This window comes from Paroedura picta, chromosome 1 (assembly GCF_049243985.1).
Source record: "Paroedura picta isolate Pp20150507F chromosome 1, Ppicta_v3.0, whole genome shotgun sequence".
In the NCBI taxonomy this organism is placed as follows: domain Eukaryota; kingdom Metazoa; phylum Chordata; class Lepidosauria; order Squamata; family Gekkonidae; genus Paroedura; species Paroedura picta.
Window position 1 is genome coordinate 99726867 of NC_135369.1, and position 20981 is coordinate 99747847.

The 20981-nt window shown below is 42.0% G+C and overlaps 1 protein-coding gene across 6 annotated transcripts in view; it reads right to left on the reverse strand.

Moving 5' to 3' along the window:
* Positions 1 to 20981, reverse strand: part of MTHFD1L (methylenetetrahydrofolate dehydrogenase (NADP+ dependent) 1 like) — a 188879-nt gene that overhangs the window by 71634 nt on the left and 96264 nt on the right. For 5 of the 6 annotated variants that reach the window (XM_077349937.1, XM_077349954.1, XM_077349969.1 and 2 more), the window contains 3 exons: positions 14948 to 15087; positions 10999 to 11040; positions 5485 to 5585 (listed from right to left, as the gene is read on the reverse strand). In XM_077349937.1, coding sequence (XP_077206052.1) covers positions 5485 to 5585; positions 10999 to 11040; positions 14948 to 15087 — 283 coding nt within the window. Of the gene's footprint in view, positions 1 to 5484; positions 5586 to 10998; positions 11041 to 13298; positions 13363 to 14947; positions 15088 to 20981 lie in introns of those variants that run through there. The other variant, XR_013233610.1, reaches the window with a different exon arrangement.

Here is a 20981-nt window from a genome sequence, read left to right on the forward strand (position 1 = left end):
TCCTAGAGGCGGTGACAGCTTGGACACTGCAGTACCCCAGGCTCTTAATCCTGGGGGACTTCAATGTCCACACTGATCTGCTTGCCTCTGGGTCTAGTTTGGACCTGATTTTACCATGGTGATGTTAGGGTTCTCCCAATTCGTTACTGGACCCACCTATCAGGCTGGCCACATTCAGTCTGGTCTTTGGTGCTGGGTAGAGGTGGATCTGAAGGCAATGGTCCCCCCTTCCATGGTCAGACCACTATGCACTGAAGGCCCGGCTCAGGATACTACCCCTTCCCTGTGTGGGCAGCGGGCGTATTTCAGCTCACCCACGGAGACTGATGGATCTGACTGGATTTCTGAATGCTCGGCGGGCCCTGATGCCTCCCAGCAATTCACTGGCTGAAGACTGGCAGTCCTGGTTGACTGCTGCTATTGAGAAGATCACTCCCAGGCACCCTCTCTGCCACTGCCTCAAACTGGCTTCTTGGTATATGAGGGAGCTAAGGGAGAGGAAGAGGGAATTTAGAAGGCTAGATTGAGTGGTGAGGAAATCTTGCAATGAAGCTGCAAGAACATCCTATTGCGTGCTTATGAGGGCATATGAGATGGTGGTTAAGGTAGCTAAACAAGAGTTTTATGCTGCCTCTACAGCGTCCATGAGCTCCGGCCTGGCCCAGTTATTTAGGGTAGTTTGATTGACCGCCCTTGAGAAAGGGTGCCAAAATAACAGTCAATCAGGTCTTGGCTGTGAGGCATTAGTGAACTTTTTCACAGATAAAGTCCTGTTGTTTCGCCGGGACCTAGGGGCCTATTGGCTACCACAGGGGAATATGTTTGATGGCTTCATCAAACATATTCATCAAACATAAAACTGAGTGTTCATCTGGTTCAAAGGTAACTGAGAGATCCAGTAAATATAACAAAATTGAATGTCCCTCATAAATAAGAAGGCAGAGTTTGTCTATCATAGCTCAGGGCATCTTTGTTTTGGTAATCACCTTAAGGCCATACATGGTCTGGGCCCAGTATACCTGAGGGACCACCTTTCTGTCTACACCCCTGAAAGAGCTTTACACTTCGCTACCTCCAAGTGCTTGTGATCCCTGGCCCCAGGGAAGCTTGCTTGACCTCAGCAGGGACCAGAGAATTCTCCTTCCTGGCCCCAACCTGGTGGAACGAGCTCCCAGAGGAGATCAGGGCCCTGACAGAACTTGAACAATTCTGCAGGGCATGCAAAAGGGAGCTCCTCCACCAGGCATTTGGTTGAGGTTGACCTGAACAAATCAACTTCCATTGGCCCCCGAACCTTCCTCCCATGAAAACCACCACCAATTTGTCCAACCCAGGGGGCCGTAAGTACGCTGTAGTTAAATTACTATTCTCACAATTGTTCTACTGTTCCACTGTTCCATTGTTCTATTGTCATCACTGTATTGTTACTGTTTACAACTATTAAGTTATCTGTACTGTTTCCTGTTTGCTAAGTTCTATGTAAACCATCCTGAGCCTCAGGGGAGGGCGGCATACAAACAAATAAAAGTAGGTAGGTAGGTAGGTAGGTAGATATCCAGGCCTGACGTTAGACTGGAACGAGTCAAGGGCAGATGGATCACCCAGGAAACCATGCAGTTTCTTTGTCAACCTTCTTTGCTTTGTTTTAAATGGGCCTAACATTGGCCAGTCAAGTGAGGGTTTTTAAAGTAGAGAGCAAGTAACAGTTTTGCCCAAGCTGTTTGGGGAAAAACCCCTCAAGAACAGAAGCTTTAATAAGTAGCTCTCTTATCTCATATCATCGAGGATCACCCAGTGCTTCAGATACCTCTACAGCATGTTCTGTTCCTGAACAGACATCCAAGCTGGAGTATCATTTTCAGTTGGGTGGATTACACTATAAACTCCTCCATGCAATTCAAAATTTCTCAGCGATGAGGGAAATGTGTTTTTCAAAGAGGAACTTTTCTTGTGTACTTACATCATATATTCCAGAGTTTGAACCCTAAACCAAAAATAATACAGCTGAACACATTGAACCTTGGTTCAAATTAATACAGTACAGGCAGGATTTCGAAGAGGCAGAGGAACCAGAGATCAAGTTGCCAACATACACTGGATCATGGAGAAAGCTAGGGAGTTCCAGAAGAACATCTACTTCTGCTTCATTGACTATGCTAAAGACTTTGATTGTGTGGAGCACAACAAATTGTGGCAAGTTCTTAAAGAGATGGGAATACCAGAGCATCTTATCTGTCTCTTGAGAAACCTATATGCAGGTCAAGAAGCAACAGTGAGAACCAGGCATGGAATCACTGATTGGTTCAAAATTGAGAAAGGAGTTTGGCAAGGTTGTATACTGTCGCCTTGCCTATTTAACTTGTATGCGGAGCACATCATGAGAAAGGCAGGGTTAGAGGAGTCACAAATTGGGATCAAGATTGCAGGGAGAAATATCAACAACCTCAGATATGCAGATGATACCACTCTAATGGCAGAAAGTGAAGAGGAACTAAAGAGCCTCTTGATTCGGGTGATGGAGGAGAGTGCAAAAGTTGGCTTGAAACTCAACATCAAGAAAACTAAGATCATGGCATCTAGCCCTCTCAATTCCTGGCAAATAGATGGGGAAGAAATGGAGGTAGTGACAGATTTTATTTTCCAGTGCTCCAAGATCACTGCAGATGGGAACTGCAGCAAAGAAATTAAAAGACGCTTACTCCTGGGGAGGAAAGCTATGACAAATCTAGGCAGCATCCTAAAAAGCAGAGACATCATCCTGCCAACAAAAGTGCGTCTAGTCAAGGCTATGGTCTTCCCAGTTGCAATGTATGGCTGTGAAAGTTGGACCATAAGTAAGGCCGAGCGTCAAAGACTTGAGGCCTGAACTCTAGCGCTGGAGAAGACTCTTATGAGTCCCTTGGACTGCACGCAAACAAATCGGTCAGTCCTAGAGAAGATTAACCCCGACTGCTCTTTAGAAGGCCAGATCCTGAAGATGAAACTCATATACTTTGGCCACCTCACGAGAAGGAAGGACTTCCTGGAGAAGTGCCTAATGCTGGGAGCGATTGAGGGCAAAAGAAGAAGTGGACAACAGAGAATGAGGTGGCTGGATGGAGTCACTGAAGCAGTTGGTACAAACTTAAATGGACTTTGAGGAATGGTAGAGGACAGGAAGTCCTGGAGGATCTTTGTCCATGGGGTCGCGATGGGTTAGACACGACTTTGCAACTAACAATAATAACAACAACAAATGAATACAGTAGTCTATACTACTAAGCAGCAGTTTGTAAAGAGAAATTAGTAAGACTTTCAACGCCCTTCATGGCCTCGGCATTATCCTGGTTCTTATCTTTGAGACTGCCTTTCCCCTTATGTTCAACCACGACAGCTTTAAATTAAAAAGGGTAAACAAGTTGAAACTGAATCACAAGAAGATGGGAGGACATGTTGTTTGGGGAGTTTTAGCTGACTTTTTCGAACTTAGTTAAGAGCTTAAGGGTGACACTTGGTCGACCTTTATTGCTGGAGAAGATGTTCAACCAACTCCACTTAACTCAAAATATGGTCCTTTACCTTGGCCCTGTTGATTTGGCCACATGGATCCATGCGATGGTCATCTCAAGGCTGGACTACTATAATGGGTACTTGTTAATGGTTCAGCATTTCTTGGAAATGAGTGACAAGTGGAGTACCCCAAGGATCTGTCCTGGGGCCTGTGTTGTTCAACATATTTATAAATTATTTGGATGAGGGATTAGAGGGGATACTTATTAAATTTGCAGATGATACTAAATTGGGAGGGGTAGCAAACACAACTGAAGACAGCAACAGAATACAGGATTATCTTGATAGGCTCGAGAAGTGGGCTAAACTGAATAAAATGAAGTTCAATAGGGACAAATGTAAAGTTCTGCATTTAGGTAGGAAAAACCAAATACATCAATCAAACGGATACACTGTATCAAACGGAGTATCATGTCCAGATCACGGGAGGTGATGGTACCATTTTACTCTGGTCTGGTTTGGCTCACTTGGAGTACTGTGTTCAGTTTTGGGCACCCCAATTAAAGAGGGATGTTGACAAATTGGAACGTGTCCAGAGAAGGGCAACAAAGACAGTTTGAACAGTTTCTCAGTGGAACAAGCTTCCTCAGGAGGTGGTGGGTTCTCCATCTTTCAAAATTTTTAAACAGAGGCTAGATAGCCATCTGACGGAGAGGCTGATTCTGTGAAGGCAAAGGGGTGGCGGATTACAATAGATGAGCGATTGGCATGTGAGTGTCCTGCATAGTGCAGGGGGTTGGACTAGATGACCCATGAGGTCCCTTCCAACTCTATGATTCTACTTGTAATCCACCTTGGATACCAGTGAGGAAGAGGACTATACATGAAAATGATAAACAAAGACTCTTTAAAAATGTAGCTTTCCATTTAATCTTTAGGCCTTCCACTGGAAGTGTTATATACCTGATTATAAACAAAAACATTAATAGCTTATGTTACTGGTACCTCTGAATTCCTATTTCAGTTTGAAGATTTTCCCCTCCCTCATTACATGGTTGACTGACTTAAGGAATTTATAAGTGAAGAACTAAAGATTAATCACCCCTGTGTTATGGAAAACATTCCTAGAGAAAATGAGAATATTTACATCTATCTTGCAGTTTTGAAAAGTCTTTGGCTCCCCAAGGTAATTGGTGCATATCTAGAAAGACTGTGATCGCTGCTAAATTTTATTTTCTAAGTGGCTTTTCTTCTGCTCATTGTTATATTAAAAATTATTCTATTTTGTACTGATTTCATTGTTGCTATTCACTGTGGGTCCATTTAACTGGCATAAAGGTGAACTTACAAATGGTTTAAATCAATGGTCCCCAACCTTTTTATCACCAGGGACCACTCACCGGCGGGGACCACTCACCGGGGACCACTCAACGCCTTTTACTGAGGCCCGGTGGGGGAGGGTAGTTTATTCCTCTACTCTCAACCACTGCCCTAACGCTCTCTGATCGCTATGGTAATGTTTAAACATCCCTTCAAAATAAGATACAGACACGCCACAACAATGAAGTGTGTTGTAAAGGGCTGGGGGGGATGAAGTAAAGGGCCGGGGGGGAAGGCGTCCTTTGGGGCCCACCTCCAATTAGTCAAAGGACCACATGTGGTCCGTGGTCCACAGGTTGGGGATCACTAGTTTAAATAAAATAAAAATTGTATATTTGCTTTTGTCACAAACAAAGGAGCAAACAAACATAATATGGAGGTACTTGGAATAAATCACTTTCAAGATACCATTCAAAATCCTTGGCTGGCTGAATGACAATTCAACCACAGGGATTTTAATGCCAAGCTGCATGTTACCACTTACAATAAAAAGATAATCAACACAGAGATGAGGAGATAAAGGTAATGCGATGGCACTAGAACTGTGTGTTCTAACACCATGCACTTAGTATGTGGGGTTAACTTCTCAGCTGAATAAAGGATGATTCAATTTACCTGAAAACATTTAAAGCAACCACAACTGGAACACCAAAGAGCTGTGCAATTTCTATTTGTTTTCGCAAATTACTGCAGCCATCAGACACCAGCTTGAGGTTCTACAAGGAAAGAAAGCCAAATGTTATTGGAAACTAATACACAATTTAGTTTCATTTTTCAAAGCTAATAGAAAGACTATATTCATCTGAAGGTAGTGATCCCTCAGTGCTATGGCTTAAATTAAGCCATGCTGAACATCATAGCACATTTATTTCCAACCACCAAGCCAACAGCATGGCAGCAAGTAGGACAACTATTACAATCATTAAAATGACTGTCAAAATGCTTGCCGAAAACATCCAGGGCAAAGAAAAAGAAGATGCTGAAAATTGTACAGGGCTAATTGCCCAGCTTCCCCTACTCTAACCCACAGCTCCACCTAAAGGGTTTATATGGCAAATGCATTTAATAAAGACATTTCTGCTTGATATTTCCTAACTAAAGTTTGTCCCGTACTTTAGAGGTGGCTCTGTTCTACATACCACCAGTATCAGGATGGTCACATCCAGGACAGAAAGATGAAAACCATTCAATGACTGAAGCACAAAGTCCATTCTACTGAAAAATTCTGAGACTATTACACTTGTGTCACAAGACTGATTCTGCTAATACACAGATCTCAAAAACACTTAACTGTAGACTGGCAGTGGCTGGTAGAAGGATACACATTTGTGACTTACAGAAGCCTGGCAGTAGTGTGGCAAGCTTCCAGAGCAGTAAAGCCTATCTCTGACCATCCTGGAAGATCACATAAAGATTCTACAATGCTTTCTATGGATTCCCTAGAGGTACACAGGGCTCCAGGCCAAGGACTGGGTTAATATGTGGGGAGAGGAAAAAGAACCAGTTGAGTGTTGGGGAGGAAACAGCACAAAACCTGAGTGTGATGGGGGAGAAAGAATCAGGATAGTGCTGGGACATGAGTCTTTACAAAAAGAACATTACTTTCCTGGTTTACATGCCTTTTATTTATTTATTTATTACATTTATATACCGCCCTCCCCTAAGGCTCAGGACAATTCACATGAAACATAAACAAGAACAATATATCAAACTTAGTGATGATAACGAATGAAAGGCAACAGTAATAATAACAATAAACAAAGAAGTTAACATTGTAACAGAGTAAACCATCTAACAGACCCATGGTTGGTCAGTTCAGTTGTATGGGTTCGAGGGATGGAGGTTTGGGGGCCCAGTAGATGCTGTTTAGCTTCGGTCGACCTCAACCAAATGCCTGGTGGAGGAGCTCACTTTTGCAGGCACTGCAGAATTGTTTTAGTTCCATTAGGGACTTGATCTCCTCTGGGAGCTTATGCCACCAGTGGGGGCCTGGACAGAGAAAGCTCTGGCCCTGGTTGAGGACAAGTAGACGTCCTTGGGGCCAGGGATCGCTAGCCAGTTAGAGGTGGTGGAGTGCAGAGATCTTTGAGGGGGATAGGCAGAAAGAAGAAGAAGAACAAAGAAGAAGAAGAGTTGGTTCTTATATGCCGCTTTTCTCTACCCAAAGGAGGCTCAAAGCGGCTTACAGTTGCCTTCCCTTTCCTCTCCCCACAACAGACACCCTGTGAGGTAGGTGAGGCCGAGAGAACCCTGATATCACTGCTCGGTCAGAACAGTTTTATCAGTGCCGTGGCAAGCCCAAGGTCCCTCAGCTGGCTGCATGTGGGGGAGTGCAGAATTGAACCCGGCATGCCAGATTAGAAGTTCACACTCCTAACGACTGCACCAAACTGGTGGTCCCTCAGGTACATTGGGCCCAGACTGCGTATGGCCTTGGAGGTCATTACCAAAACCTTAAGTTTGATACGGAATTTGACTGGTAACCAGTGCAGCTGTTGTTGAAAGGGCTGTATGTGGGACCTCCATGGTATTGGTGTGAGAACCCTGGCCACTACATTCTGGACCAGCTGTAGTTTCTGGATCAAAGTTAACAGTAGGCCTGTGTAGAGCGAGTTAGAGAAGTCTGGCTTAGAGGTGACTGTTGCATGGATCACTGTGGCTAGGTGTTCTGGGCCATTTTTTTATGTTTAAGGAGAACCACTGATGGGACTTACTCAAGCACCACCATAATAATGGCATCTGCTGTAATCAAGGTATGATACTCTCGTCCAACTTTACTCCCTCAGAGGCAAGATTTTCCCTCCATTTTTCTTTCCCTCTCTGACTGAGCCACCCTAGTAATGTGTTTTCTTCTTTTCTGAATAACTCTGGCTGTCCCATCCTGTCAAAGTATAATATTTTGGCTGTGCTTAGTTCAGGAACCTGAGGGAAGGTTTTGGGGGTCCCCTTTAACTTGCACTCATTTCTATATTCTAAATCAACAAAATATTTTATTCAAAATTGAGGGGAAAGGTCAGGTGAAATCAGGGGTTTAAATTTCTGATGTAAAACTACTACTTGCACAGACTTTAGTTTTTATGTTTCAAGCTAATGTGAGTTTCTTAAGCTATTCAGAGTTACTTAAAATCTTTAAGTTAGAGGCTTTTGGTCTAATGTTTTCCAAATACTCCAGCACATTTTCTTTGAGCATTCTCTGACCCTTTTGGTTTCCAGAATGCTGGTACACACTTTCCAGGCCCAAACCTCTAATCTTGGAACACCAGTTCTCATCTTGAGTTTTTAACTGACTCTTAAGGTTTCTAAATTCAGTTTCTAACCACACCAGACCAGGGATCTTTACATTCTTCAGAGTTTACTTCCCATTTGATTGGGTATGGAAATTCCTTCTTTTGCTACAAGATCTCTCTCTTTTCCTTGGCCCAAATGGGAGTCTCCATCTATCTACCCACTCATCCCTGCCAACTTCCCCAGTTCTTTGGTCAGTTTTAAACTGATCTCAGTCAGGGCTGAATTCCAAATGAAATCTCCTCCTCAGAATTCAGTTCTAAAGTCTTTCTCAGCTCAGCTGGAAGAGAGCAAACGTTATTCCAATCTTCAAAAAAGGGAGGAAGGATGACCCGGGAAACTACAGACCAGTGAGTCTAACCTCTGTTATGAGGAAGATAATGGAGCAGATATTAAAGGGAGCGATCTGCAAACATCTGGAGGACAACTTGGTGATCCAGGGAAGTCAGCATGGATTTGTCTCCAACAGGTCCTGTCAGACCAACCTGGTTTCCTTCTTTGACCAAGTAACAGGTTTGCTGGATTGTGGAAATTCGGTTGATGTCGTTTACTTGGATTTTAGTAAAGCTTTTGATAAGGTTATGATATTCTGATGGATAAATTGAAGGACTGCAATCTGGATTTTCAGATAGTTAGGTGGATAGGGAATTGGTTAGAGAATCGCACTCAAAGAGCTGTTGTCAATGGTGTTTCATCGAACTGGAGGGAGGTGAGTAGCGGGGTACCTCAGGGCTTGGTGCTCAGTTCGGTACTTTTTAACATATTTATTAATGATCTAGATGAGGGGGTAGAGGGACTACTCATCAGGTTTGCAGATGACACCAAATTGGGAGGAATGGCAAATACTCCGGAAGATAGAGACAGAGTTCAACAAGATCTGAACACGATGGAAAAATGGGCAAATGAGATGCAATTTAATAAAGATAAGTGTAAAGTTCTACATCTGGGTCAGAAAAATGAAAAGCATGCCCACTGGATAGGGGATACACTTCTAGGTAACACTGTGTGTGAATGAGACCTTGGGGTACTTGTGGATTGTAAGCTAAACATGAGCAGGCAGTGTGATACAGCGGTAAAAAAGGTGAATGCCATTTTGGGCTGTATCAACAGGGGCATCACATCAAAAAGGGAATTCAGAAGTTGAGCTGTACAATAAAATATTATAAAAACAGTAATTATTTATTGTGGTGCACAATTTAAAAACTACATAAAAACTACATAAAAACTATACAGAACTAACTGCACATAAGACCAAACGCTGAATTATATAATAGCGAAGGTATGTATGGGGACATCCTGATATTTTTCATTATTTTCCAGGATCCCACTCAGCTACATTTTATAATTAGTTCAGACTTTGTATTTAGAGTGTATTGTTATAATTCTGACCACTGAAGAAGACCCAGTAGGGTTGAAATGCGTTTGGTCTTATATGCAGTTAGTTCTGTATAGTTTTTATGTAGTTTTTATTCTGTTTTTAAATTGTGCACCACAATAAATAATTACTGTTTTTATAATATTTTATTGTACAGCTCAACTTCTGGGTTCCCACTTGTAAAGGTTGGGTTGTGTTCCTTTTTTGGTTTTGGTATCACATCAAAATCACAAGATGTCATAGTCCCATTGTATATGGTGCTGGTCAGACCACACCTGGAGTACTGTGTGCAGTTCTGGAGGCCTCACTTCAAGAAGGACGTAGATAAAATTGAAAGGGTACAGAGGAGAGCAACGAGGATGATCTCGGGCCAAGGGACCAAGCCCTATGAAGATAGGTTGAGGGACTTGGGAATGTTCAGTCTGGAGAAAAGGAGGTTGAGAGAGGACATGATAGCCCTCTTTAAATATTTGAAAGGTTGTTAGAGGAGGGCAGGATGTTGTTTCCGTTGGCTGCAGAGGAAAGGACGCACAGTAATGGGTTTAAACTACAAGTACAGCGATATATATCAGGAAAAAAAATTTCACAGTCAGAGTAGTTCAGCAGTGGAATAGGCTGCCTAAGGAGGTGCTGAGCTCCCCCTCACTGGCAGTCTTCAAGCAAAGGTTGGATACACACTTTTCTTGGATGCTTTAGGGTGCTTTGGGCTGATCCTGCGTTGAGCAGGGAGTTGGACTAGATGGCCTGTATGGCCCCTTCCAACTCTATGTTTCTATGATTCTATGATTCAGCTGAAGCTAACCTATCAAATTGCTTGGAGCAGCCTGTTACACAAGGCTCTCTGTGTCACTGTATCTTGTTAGTTCTATGCACACATTAGGCAAAGCCAAGTACTACCAGTATACATGTCTCCCTATGTATTTGTGACATGACTTTTGTGGATAGGAAATCTATTTCCATCAAACTCATGACGTCAAAAAGCAGCAGTGAATGCCACATGTTCAGCCCAGAGAAAAACAACCAGGAAGGTGAGACCTAAAGAGCATCCTGCTTGCTGAGATGGGAAACATGGAAATAAGGCAATCTGCACTGGCTAGATTATCAAAGCAGGAATAACAAACACCGCTGTGATATCAAAAATAAACAATGCTTTTGTAGTGAGAAAACCAACCATAAACTCATAAATAATAACGGGACCATAGCGCACAGTTTCTAAACAGAGGCCTGGACAAATTTGTTCTCTTAAAACAAATCCATTAAGCAGTTGCAGTTATACTCAGTTGTGTTTTGTTTTCATAACTAGAATATTGAATGTTAGCTGCAATACATTTGGTTGCACCTACTGAGGGGTCAGATTCTTGTTAGTACACTTAATTCCTGTCTTACCTTATGGTTTGCAAATTTCCAACTACTGTAACAGGGATTTATTTATTAAAATGTGTTGTACATTCTGCAGCAAACTTTCTTACCTCTTCTGTGTATTCTCTCTTAAGAGGGGCACCTGCTGTTACCTAAAATCACAAACAAGTAGTTAACAAACAAAAGCCTAATAATTTGGACCATTACCAAACATGTTTCATGATTCCAGATTTTGAGGTAGCCTAGCATATTTGACATATTTCTAAGAGCAGCATTTTATATACATCTTTAAATGCTAACACACAAAATGTTAACAAGTGGAAATTTGTTCTAACTTGCCATGTATTGTTTCACTGGGCTTCTTTCATTCACAAATTACTGTATTTTGGCAAACAAATTATATTATTGTGATGTGTTTTGGCAACCTCCATACCAACAAAACAGTGCAGAAATCTATATTCTCAGCTACACACCTAAAATATAACCACTACTATTTAGACGTGTTTTATGCTTCCATTTTGTAGCAGAGTCAGGCAGGTTTGCTTAATAACATGACTGTGTAAACAGGCATGTTCAGGGAAGAAATACAGGGTGCAAGGTCTTCAACTTTCTTTTGCCCGTGGCTTTTATGCTCATTTCCCAACTGTAAAATGAATTTCTTTGCCAGGCCATGAGAGCAAAAAAAGCTCAGTTGGGGGAAAATTGCTCAAGAGGAGGGACTGCAAGGGAAAGTGAAAACTTAGAGAGATCTGTGCATACTATTTGCCATTTCCTTCTACTTTTAGTTTGGTCTTCAGAGAAAAGTAAGATAAAAATGCTCCCAATCAATCAATTTCTCCTACTATTGCATTCACATTATTCGGTTAGGATGGTGTGACAGATGGGGAAAAGTTCTGCTTCTTTATATCAACCACCAATCCCCCATCTGCCTTTTTCATGTGTGTGCAGAGCAGTTAACAGCCAGGTAGGATCTATGCAATGCTGCAAGAGCCAGATTGTGTGTTTGTGTGTGTGTGGGGGATGGAGAAGACATTCCAGAAAACTGTCAGATAGGATTTGTGCCTCTAAAGAGTTAGGTGAGGAGTAGAATCCTTTCTTAGGGAAACATACAATTCTTAGAGCCTGGCTTTTAAGGAAAGCAGTCTAAATTAGTCAGTACTTAGGAGGAGACCGTATCTGCCTCAGAGACTATCCATGTACAGTGGGATTCCTGAAGTTGTGGGGAAACCAAAGATCCTCTAAAGAGTTTTAAAAGCTTGGCTGATTATAGCTCTCTGCATCCAGTAACTGTCAATCAATATATGAGCCCAGCAAATGCTGTGTGTTCTGCTTACAAATAATCTCAATCCCCTTTTTCGGATCATCCTTACTGTCCCAGGATTTAAATAAAAGTTAGTGTTTCAGCCTATTTTCCTGTGAAGTCCTAGGTGTGCAAAGGCATTCCTAGAGCATAACCTCAACAGTAGCAGAGGGAAGAGCAGTATCACTGTAGCAGACAGCAACCCTAATTTGGCTGCAATGAATTCCTTCATGTGTATTTAAAAAACTGCATTTAGAAACAACTTGAGTTCAACCTGTCAGGTGGAGATTGGGAAATGTCCTAATGTCATTTAAAATCCTGCCCTTCACAATCTGGAAGTGGAATAACACATCATTTCAGACTTATTAAGTTTCCTTTTCAAACTTTAATAGACACAAGAAGGAAGGAAGGAAGGAAGGAAGGAAGGAAGGAAGGAAGGAAGGAAGGAAGGAAGGAAGGAAGGAAGGAAGGAAGGAAGGAAGGAAGGAAGGAAGGAAGGAAGGAAGGAAGGAAGGAAGGAAGGAAGGAAGGAAGGAAGGAAGGAAGGAGAGAGAGAAGGGCATGAGTGGCTTTGTTAGGAAATCATGCCACGTACTGGGGGGGGAGAGGAGGAGGTATAAATCTGCTACGCTGAATTTGGCCATTTTCAAAGTATGTAAATAAGAAAGTACAAAAAGTCAATAAAGTCTAATACATTAATTCCCTAGATCCAACTTTATATCTCAACTGGAAAGCTAGGGAAAGGGAACGAGCTAGGAGTATTAAAGTACTAGAAAAAATAGTTTCCAGCTTATGAACTGCACAGCCAGCTGTTTCCCATGCTGGGACTTCAGTGTTTCATTTGGCCAAACCAAGAAGCTAACACAAGTTTCCATGGTTGTACTCAGTCTGCATGTAAATATTCAAAATAGTCTTACTTTGCCCAAGTTCTTATGAGGTGGTGGGGGTGGGGTTGTTTCTGTACAAGAAATATATTCCAGAGTCCTAAAAAACTGTGGGATTCAGGGGTTAGTTGCAAAAGACCTACTTGTTTCTAGCCAGCCTATATGTCTCTGGAAGATTGCAAGGTGTAAGAAATAATATCAGAGCTGCATTCCAAAACATACTCACGTAGCAGAAGGTGCCATTGAAATCAATGAGACTTTACTTCTGGGTAAACATTGTTAGGATCATGCTGCAAGTAAGAGAGCGAGTTTGCGAAATATTAAGCAGAAAAGGCAATTAGCGGAAGGATCTTTAAAAGGGAGAGATAGAAGGGGCAGGACATGCATTCTGTGTGGGAGATTCAGTATGAATACGGAAGTCCAAGTATGAAGCAGAGAAGTAAATCCTGTAGCGTAGCAATCCCCAACCTGTGGGCCGCAGACCACATGTGGTCCTTCAACTAATTGGAGGTGGGCCCCGAAGGACGCCTTCTCTCCCCCCCCCCCCCGGCCCTTTACAACACACTTTGGGTGTCATTGTCTCCCATCACTCCCAGATGGGACTATCTTGTTGCAGAGAAACAAGCTCAGGGTTCCCATTGATTTGTCATTGTCATGAGTTAAAATTTCCATGAAAATAAAATGTTCCTTATGTTCATTGTTGTGGCGTGTCTGTATCTTATTTTGAAGGGATGTTTAAACATTACCATAGCAATCAGAGAGCGTTAGGGCAGTGGTTGAGAGTAGAGGAGTAAACTACCCCCACACACACACACACGCACTGGGCCTCAGTAAAAGGCGTTGAGTGGTCCCCGGTGAGTGGTCCCCGGTGATAAAAAGGTTGGGGACCACTACTGTAGGGAATGGAGGGTTTAGAAGTGAGAATGTGCAAAAAGAAAAGCAGGGGAGGCAAAGATGAAACCCTTAGCAGCTACAGACATTACGTTAGGTGCAAAAGTAGAAAGGGAGGCCCTCAAGGGAACAGCATACTAACTATATATGATAGAGGGCCAGCATACTAGATGACCTAAGAATCAAAATTCTGCACAAATGGAAGGCGACTGGATCACCGACAGCACCAGCCAGTGGAAGAGTATGCAAAAGCTGAGAGAAACAGACAGAATCATCAGGCTCCAACTCCAACACGACATTAAGTATAAGGAATGAAGTCATCTAAGATGAAAGCCAGGCTGCATGCTTGGTTGACAGGTTGAAAAAAATGGAAAAATGCTGCAAAAGAAAGAGAGCTCAACCCTTGCGTGCTGCTGTGATTCAGATCAAAAGATGCTGAAGAGACCAAGTGAAAATACTTTTGAATTCTGTAAATTTCAATAACTCTCATACAAAATCAAAAATATTTGACTGGCTCTAATGAGTCCATAGTTAGCCTAGCACAGCTGGAGGGCAGAGAGAATAGCAAGCAGAGGGGTGAGAACTGGCGGCATGAACATGGGAGCTGAAACTATGACATTAAGAGTTTACCCATAGCAAAATAAAGTGCATAAAGGCCGAATCCTGGGATAGGACAGAGAAAGAGAAAGGAGATGGCAAACAGACAATCTTTCCCTTTCCAATGTGTTGATCTTTTTTAGACCTCCCCATATTTGTATGTCCAAGCCAAGTAATCTCCAAGGATAATGCCACAGAGGACGTCTGCATGATGAAAGGCAGTGCAACAAGCATGTCTGTTAATCGTGCTCCAGCATGAGCCGTTCCAACAATTTAAAAATCAAAACGTTTATACATACGGTATCTCAAACCGATGACCTTTTTTTGGAACCCAAGGGAGTTCTAATGATTTATTATTTGTTTTATTAAGTCAGTGTAACAACTTACATTTGGCCCACCTCCATGCATCTTCAGTGCTCTCACCGTAGCAACAAGCACAACCACACTGGGGACCAAGCCAGAAGCTCTGCATTTGATGTTGAAGAATTTCTCCATGCCAATATCAGCACCAAAACCAGCTTCAGTTACTGTAAGGATGAATTTCAATGAGGAAGGATGAGAGTGTCTTCATTACACAGTGGTCAGAGCCTAGACTCATGCAGGCTCCACATAAGGAGGAACTCATACTTTCTCTTGAATGAGTGGCAAGATGCTTGGCATAGAGTGTGTGTGTGGGGGGGGGAGGGGGCATGACCAATTTTTTAGTTATTTAAGATTAGAGCAGGAAGCTCCTGTAGACATGAAGGTCTAGATCACTTCATAAGCATCTGTTTCACACAAACCTATGAAGAAGTATGCAGGAACACAAAAACTTGTACCCAGAATAAAACTCTGTTGGTCTTAAAGGTGCCACTGGACTCAAAATTTGTTCTACTGCTTCAGGCCAAACATGTCTGCCCACCTGAATCTATGCAGAGAAAGTTTATGGATAACTTATACATTCCAGAGTCGTTAATTTTCTCCCTGACATTTAACACTATTCACTCTGTATTGTTTTAAACTATAAACATTCAAGACTGCATCTCAAAATCCCCCCCCCCCAATTTAGCCACCCATTACACGCAGTCTGTATGGCAGCTTTGTAAAATCAGTCTGAAAACATCTATGGCTTCAAGCAGCTTCCACATGACAAATGTGAATGTGTTGTCACATGGAGTTTCCACATTACATAGCAATTCAGCACATAGCCACTTGTAGGAAGATCTGGTAGTAGGATCAGAATACAGGAAGCCACTTTCTAGATTGTGCCCACAATACTGAACAGGCATATGGATACTGCAAAACATAGTGACAAAAATGTTATAATGAAAGGTCATAGATGTGATGTGTACATTCTTGCAAGTAACCCACTTGAAAAATCAAACTGCTCCCGCTGTAGCAACCCTTTTTTTTTTTCAAGAACTGCAGATGTCTTTGCAATTTAAAATAAGTTGCATTTCAAGTTTACATGCTGCTCTGGTGTATGCAGTTGGTGGCATTCATTACCATTTAGTACCAGGTTTGTATGCAGCTGGTGTGTGTTCAGAATTAAGGAGCAATGTGTTGTTAGCATAACAATGTTGCTTAGACTATGTAATGCTTTCCTCCCTGCACAAACCACAGTTCCCAAGAACATTGCCACAAGACCCCCCCCCTAGGCCCCCAATATGCTGTTCCCTGCCCCTGCCCATATTATCTAGTTTTGTGGCCAGCAGACACAAGGGATTCTAATGCAATCTCAGCCCACTTACAAGACAGAAGACACAAACAGGAGTGGGAAATACCCTGTCTGAATGTAGTGGGAAATGTTCAGACCTTCCCTGGGTTCTCATGAAACTGTGGCTGTCTAGATGCTTGCTGCTCCAGATGTCTTCCCCAGACAGAATCAATCCTCTGCCAGGGTGGTGTAGTGGTTAAGAGTGGTGGACTCTAATATGGAGAATGGAGTTTGATTCCCCACTCTTTTTCATGCAGCCAGCTGAGTGAACTTGGCCAAGTCATAGTTCTTTTAGAGTTCTCTCAACCCCACTTCCCAGGGTGTCTGTTATGGGGAAAGGAAGGGAAGGCAACTGTAAGTTGCTTTGAGACTCCCTCGGGTAGTGAAAAGTGGAGTGTAAAAATCTACTCTTCTTCTTGCTGCTTCCTCTTACTCTCCATCCCTTGATTTATACACTGCACAAGTGTGGTTGGGTATAGGAATAACCAGCATTTCATGTGGCTATTTCTGTGCAAGTGTTTTGCTATTTCATCCAATAAATTACACCCAGTTATTCAACTATATTCTGGTCTCCAATGCCTGTTTCCCTTGTGGAGGAGCTGTTGCCCTCAAGAGCAGAAATGATCTCAACTGCTCTGCCCTTCTCCACACCCTATGGATTCATCCATTGATGGCAGGTATATTAGTTGGTTGTAATATAATCTGGGTTTAGATATTTGTGGTATTGATGGTTTTCTGTTTTTCACTTTGTAAATGGCTCTGAGTCTGCATGGAGCAGGAAAACACAATTTTAAAATGTCTAAATTATTTTTATTCCAAGCACATCACATTGCTTCACACTTTTCCTGGAAGTGCATGTGTCACCTAGGTTGACAAATCTCAACTGGGAAATTCCTGGCGATGGAACCCGTGAAATGCAGAGTTTGGGGGAGACAAGGAAATTTAGGGGGATGTGTTGCCATAGAGTCTACCCTCGGAAGCTGTCATTTCCTCCAGGAGAATGATCTTGGTTGCCAGGAGATTGGCTGTAATCCCAGGAGATTTGCTGGTGGCCGTCAATCCTAGTTTACCTCCTCTACTTTCCCTTATGGCAGCTGTTAGAATCTAACCCTGCTGCTTCTTTTGAACCAGAGTGACAGGTGGCAGAAAAAAGTTCCTCTCTTATGGCTTCTTCATGGGGCATTTGAAAGCTGATAAGAAGTGGCTCTTATTCACGTGAGTCCAAGTGTGGGAATGCACATGGAAGAAGTATCTGTGACCAACTTTAGAGCCCTGTGTTAACATCTGGCTCTTTCCACACTGAGACTGGGGCTGAAGTGGGTAAACAGGCAACCCAAGCAACTAGCATAGAAGAAAGGCCCAGAAGGAAGGCTCTTGGGAACATTTCTTCCTAAACTGTTCTTGGTAGACTAGGCACCTGTAAGAGAGGAAGGGACACTTTGTTGCAGATTTGTATCTTTCTCCAAACACAAACACAGTTCCCAAACAGTAGTGCAAAGAAACTCATATGCAAAGTATTTGCAATCCAGTTTAGAAAATTCAAAGAACAGCAAGTCATTTTGCACAGTTATGAGCCACATTTGGATCACTTTTTGCTGCCATCCAGCTTCCCAATTTGCTTTGGGCAGAGCTAGAACAAAGGTTAGGCAGGATATAATTGTTTAACAAAATGAGATGGTATGGGGAGGTTAAGAATCTGACTTAATGTTTTCTTAAAAGATACATTAAGGGCTTAGCTCAATGAAAACCAAATTTCTTATTTTAAAGACTCAAGTGGGACAAACAAAGGCAGGACTGCTGGAACTACAATTTCTGAGAGAGGAAGGAAATAGGATGCAGTATAAAGGTGCTAGGATGAAGGCAACCAACTGCAAAGGAAATAAAACAGAGAGTATATGTGACGATAAAGCCATGTGCCAAATCCATGTACTTTGAAACCTGTTTGTGCTCAGATACTCAGCACAATCACTTTTGTATGATTTCCTGCTTTCAAATCAGAGTGCCAATGAAAACATAAATAAGAGAAGGCCAAAAAGGCAAGAAAGATTTACTGAACTTTACAAGATTAAAAAGTTATTTCTGCGATTCTAATGAAGAGGAAAACCTGCTTCTTTTCAAGATTGTCACATATAACATACCCCCCTTCCTAAAGTATCATTTTAAAGTTACTTCAACGGGATAGTTAAGTGTATATCTGACATCTCTGTTTAAGTCAAAGGGAATTACAGTACAATTCCTATGCAGTTATTCCAGGCTAAACCCATTGATCTCAATGGATTTAGACTAGAGTACACTACATAGGATTGTCAACTTAAATTTGTTTCTTTATGTAAGCCAATTAGCCTTACAATCCCACAAATGATGATTAGGAAAACACAGAGTTCAAACTTTCACTCTTTACTGCTTACAAATATTTCCTTATTTATTTCATTTATACCTTGCCATTATATTTATTGTTACTATCGCTGTATCTGAGGTGAACTTTCTAAAAATCACAGACAGGAAAATAAATAGTCCAGAATTACAAGGATGAAGAGACAAATATATATGAGGAAAACAATAAACGGAAGTGCCTTAAACCAAAAATAGATACCATATGCTGAAGAATGTAATCCCATTTGACCTTTCTGCTGAGATTTCCACAGCACTCTCCCCCAACATTTTGAGGATTTAAGATTTGTGGTTTATATTGCCCATTCTCTCAATGGAATTATTAACTTGCTCTTGAGAAATTCAGAATTATGAATGTCAAAATACAAAATCAGAACAAACTATTTGCTGGCCAAAACAGCTGATCAGATTTCACAGCATTTTGATGTATATAAAACAGTAACACTGCAACTTATAACCAGTTCCACATTAACCCTGAACACAATTATGGTTTTTGAAATACTGGGAAGCCTTACAAGAAGCAGCCACATGTTTAAATCTACAAGCCTACAAAATGGAGTTGTGATAAGAAAATTCATTTAACTCATGACTAAATCCCTTGTAAACAGGTAGACGAAACTGATCTTCCTGCAGTCCAGATTTATTATCAACTCATCTAAATCAAAACAAAGGGTGCACACTGGAAGAATCTGAAAAACATGCATAGTAGGCTAAAGTTTCAGGACATTGGAATGGTGGAGGAGAAATTCCAGAACAATGCAAAAGGAAATGGAAATTCTGAATTGCAAGCTGCCATCTATTCTCATGATGTAAACATATCTGTCCTAGTGCAGCTGTCAGCAAGGAAACTCTGGAAAGGAAAAGTTCAAAGTCAATGAAGCATATGAACTTTGTCCCAGTGGATCCAAGGCAGTCTGGTTAGGATGCAATGTTTGGGGCATTTTGTAAATGACAAAAAACCAAAGTGAACAGCTGCCAGAATAAACTGTTACTACAGCAAGGGTGAATGAGCTAGCTGTTTACGCAAGGGGACATGAATAAAATTTCCTTTTTCTTAGATTGATTGTGAATGTCTTGCTCCTAGATCTACTCCAGTGTTCCCTATAATTTCAGAAGCCTATTCTTCTACACACAACTGTGCATAACTGTACATCAGTACATAAAACTTTCTGAGATGTTCATGATCCCCTACACATGTTTCAGGTATCTTCATTGCAGTCTGTGGACTCAGAAAAAGACACAGCCTATGATAATACTTTGACCCTTAGGCATCATTACAGAGAGTTTCACCTTTCAACATCCCTTACAATGGCTCTTTCACCATATAACAGCCAATAATATTTTATTGTTAATCTATGCTGCAGACTGACAACAGATTTGTGTAGCTGGAGGACAAGAAACAATGGTATTGCCACTTGGAGAACCTACACATTCATAAAGATGTAAAAAGCTGTTTATTAGAATCATGTGTTACCATTTCACAGGGCGTTCCTAAGTAGCGTTCCATTCAGGTATTTCTCACGCTCTAAGTTTACTTAGATTCAGCTATGGTTTTCTGATTTTCTCTCCAGATGCTTCTTCAGACCCCAAGCTCACCCAGGCTGTCTTAATGTTGGCCAGAGGTTTCAGTCTGAGGTGGACCGTTTACACACTGGAGGTTTCATGCCGGGCTGCAGGCTGGAGTTTTAGTTGTGGCAGGTTGCCCCACCTCTTCCTGAACCCACACAGGGGAGCATTTGGCCCGGTGCCCCTCATCTGCTCCCTATTTGTGCTCCTGCACGTGAGCTGAGGGAGGGAAGTTCCCAGTGCATAAACGGTCATGGTTATGCAAAGGGAAGCACCAGGTTTTCCTCTGGCAGCTTCACTGGTCCCCACTGTTGGAACTGATCCTATACAACTATGAGACATATGCAGAAGATACAGTAAGCACCTTAACAGGACATGAGGACCTCAAAGAAATTTTGATGTTATACCTTTAAAAAATCAACTACTTATTCATATTTATGCACCGTTAATTCTTGCTGGGAGATGCATAATAACCAAGGGTCCACACTAGAACTCATAATTAGCAACATTGATAAAAGCAACCTTGGGAGGCTAAGAATTTGACTGGAACAGGATAAGGACTGCTTAACCCTCTTCCGTCCAGCCAATTTAATAATGATCAAAATCGTCCCAACCCAGTGCTTTCCCTTTTGCTGGGTAAAGCGATACATAATAGTTTCAGAGGAGTCTGTCAGTCTGTTACTCGTATATGCTCTCCAATAAGGAGACAGCAATGAAAGTCCAGACAGGAAAGGATAAAACAGCCCACTTCCCCTTCTATTCCTCCAC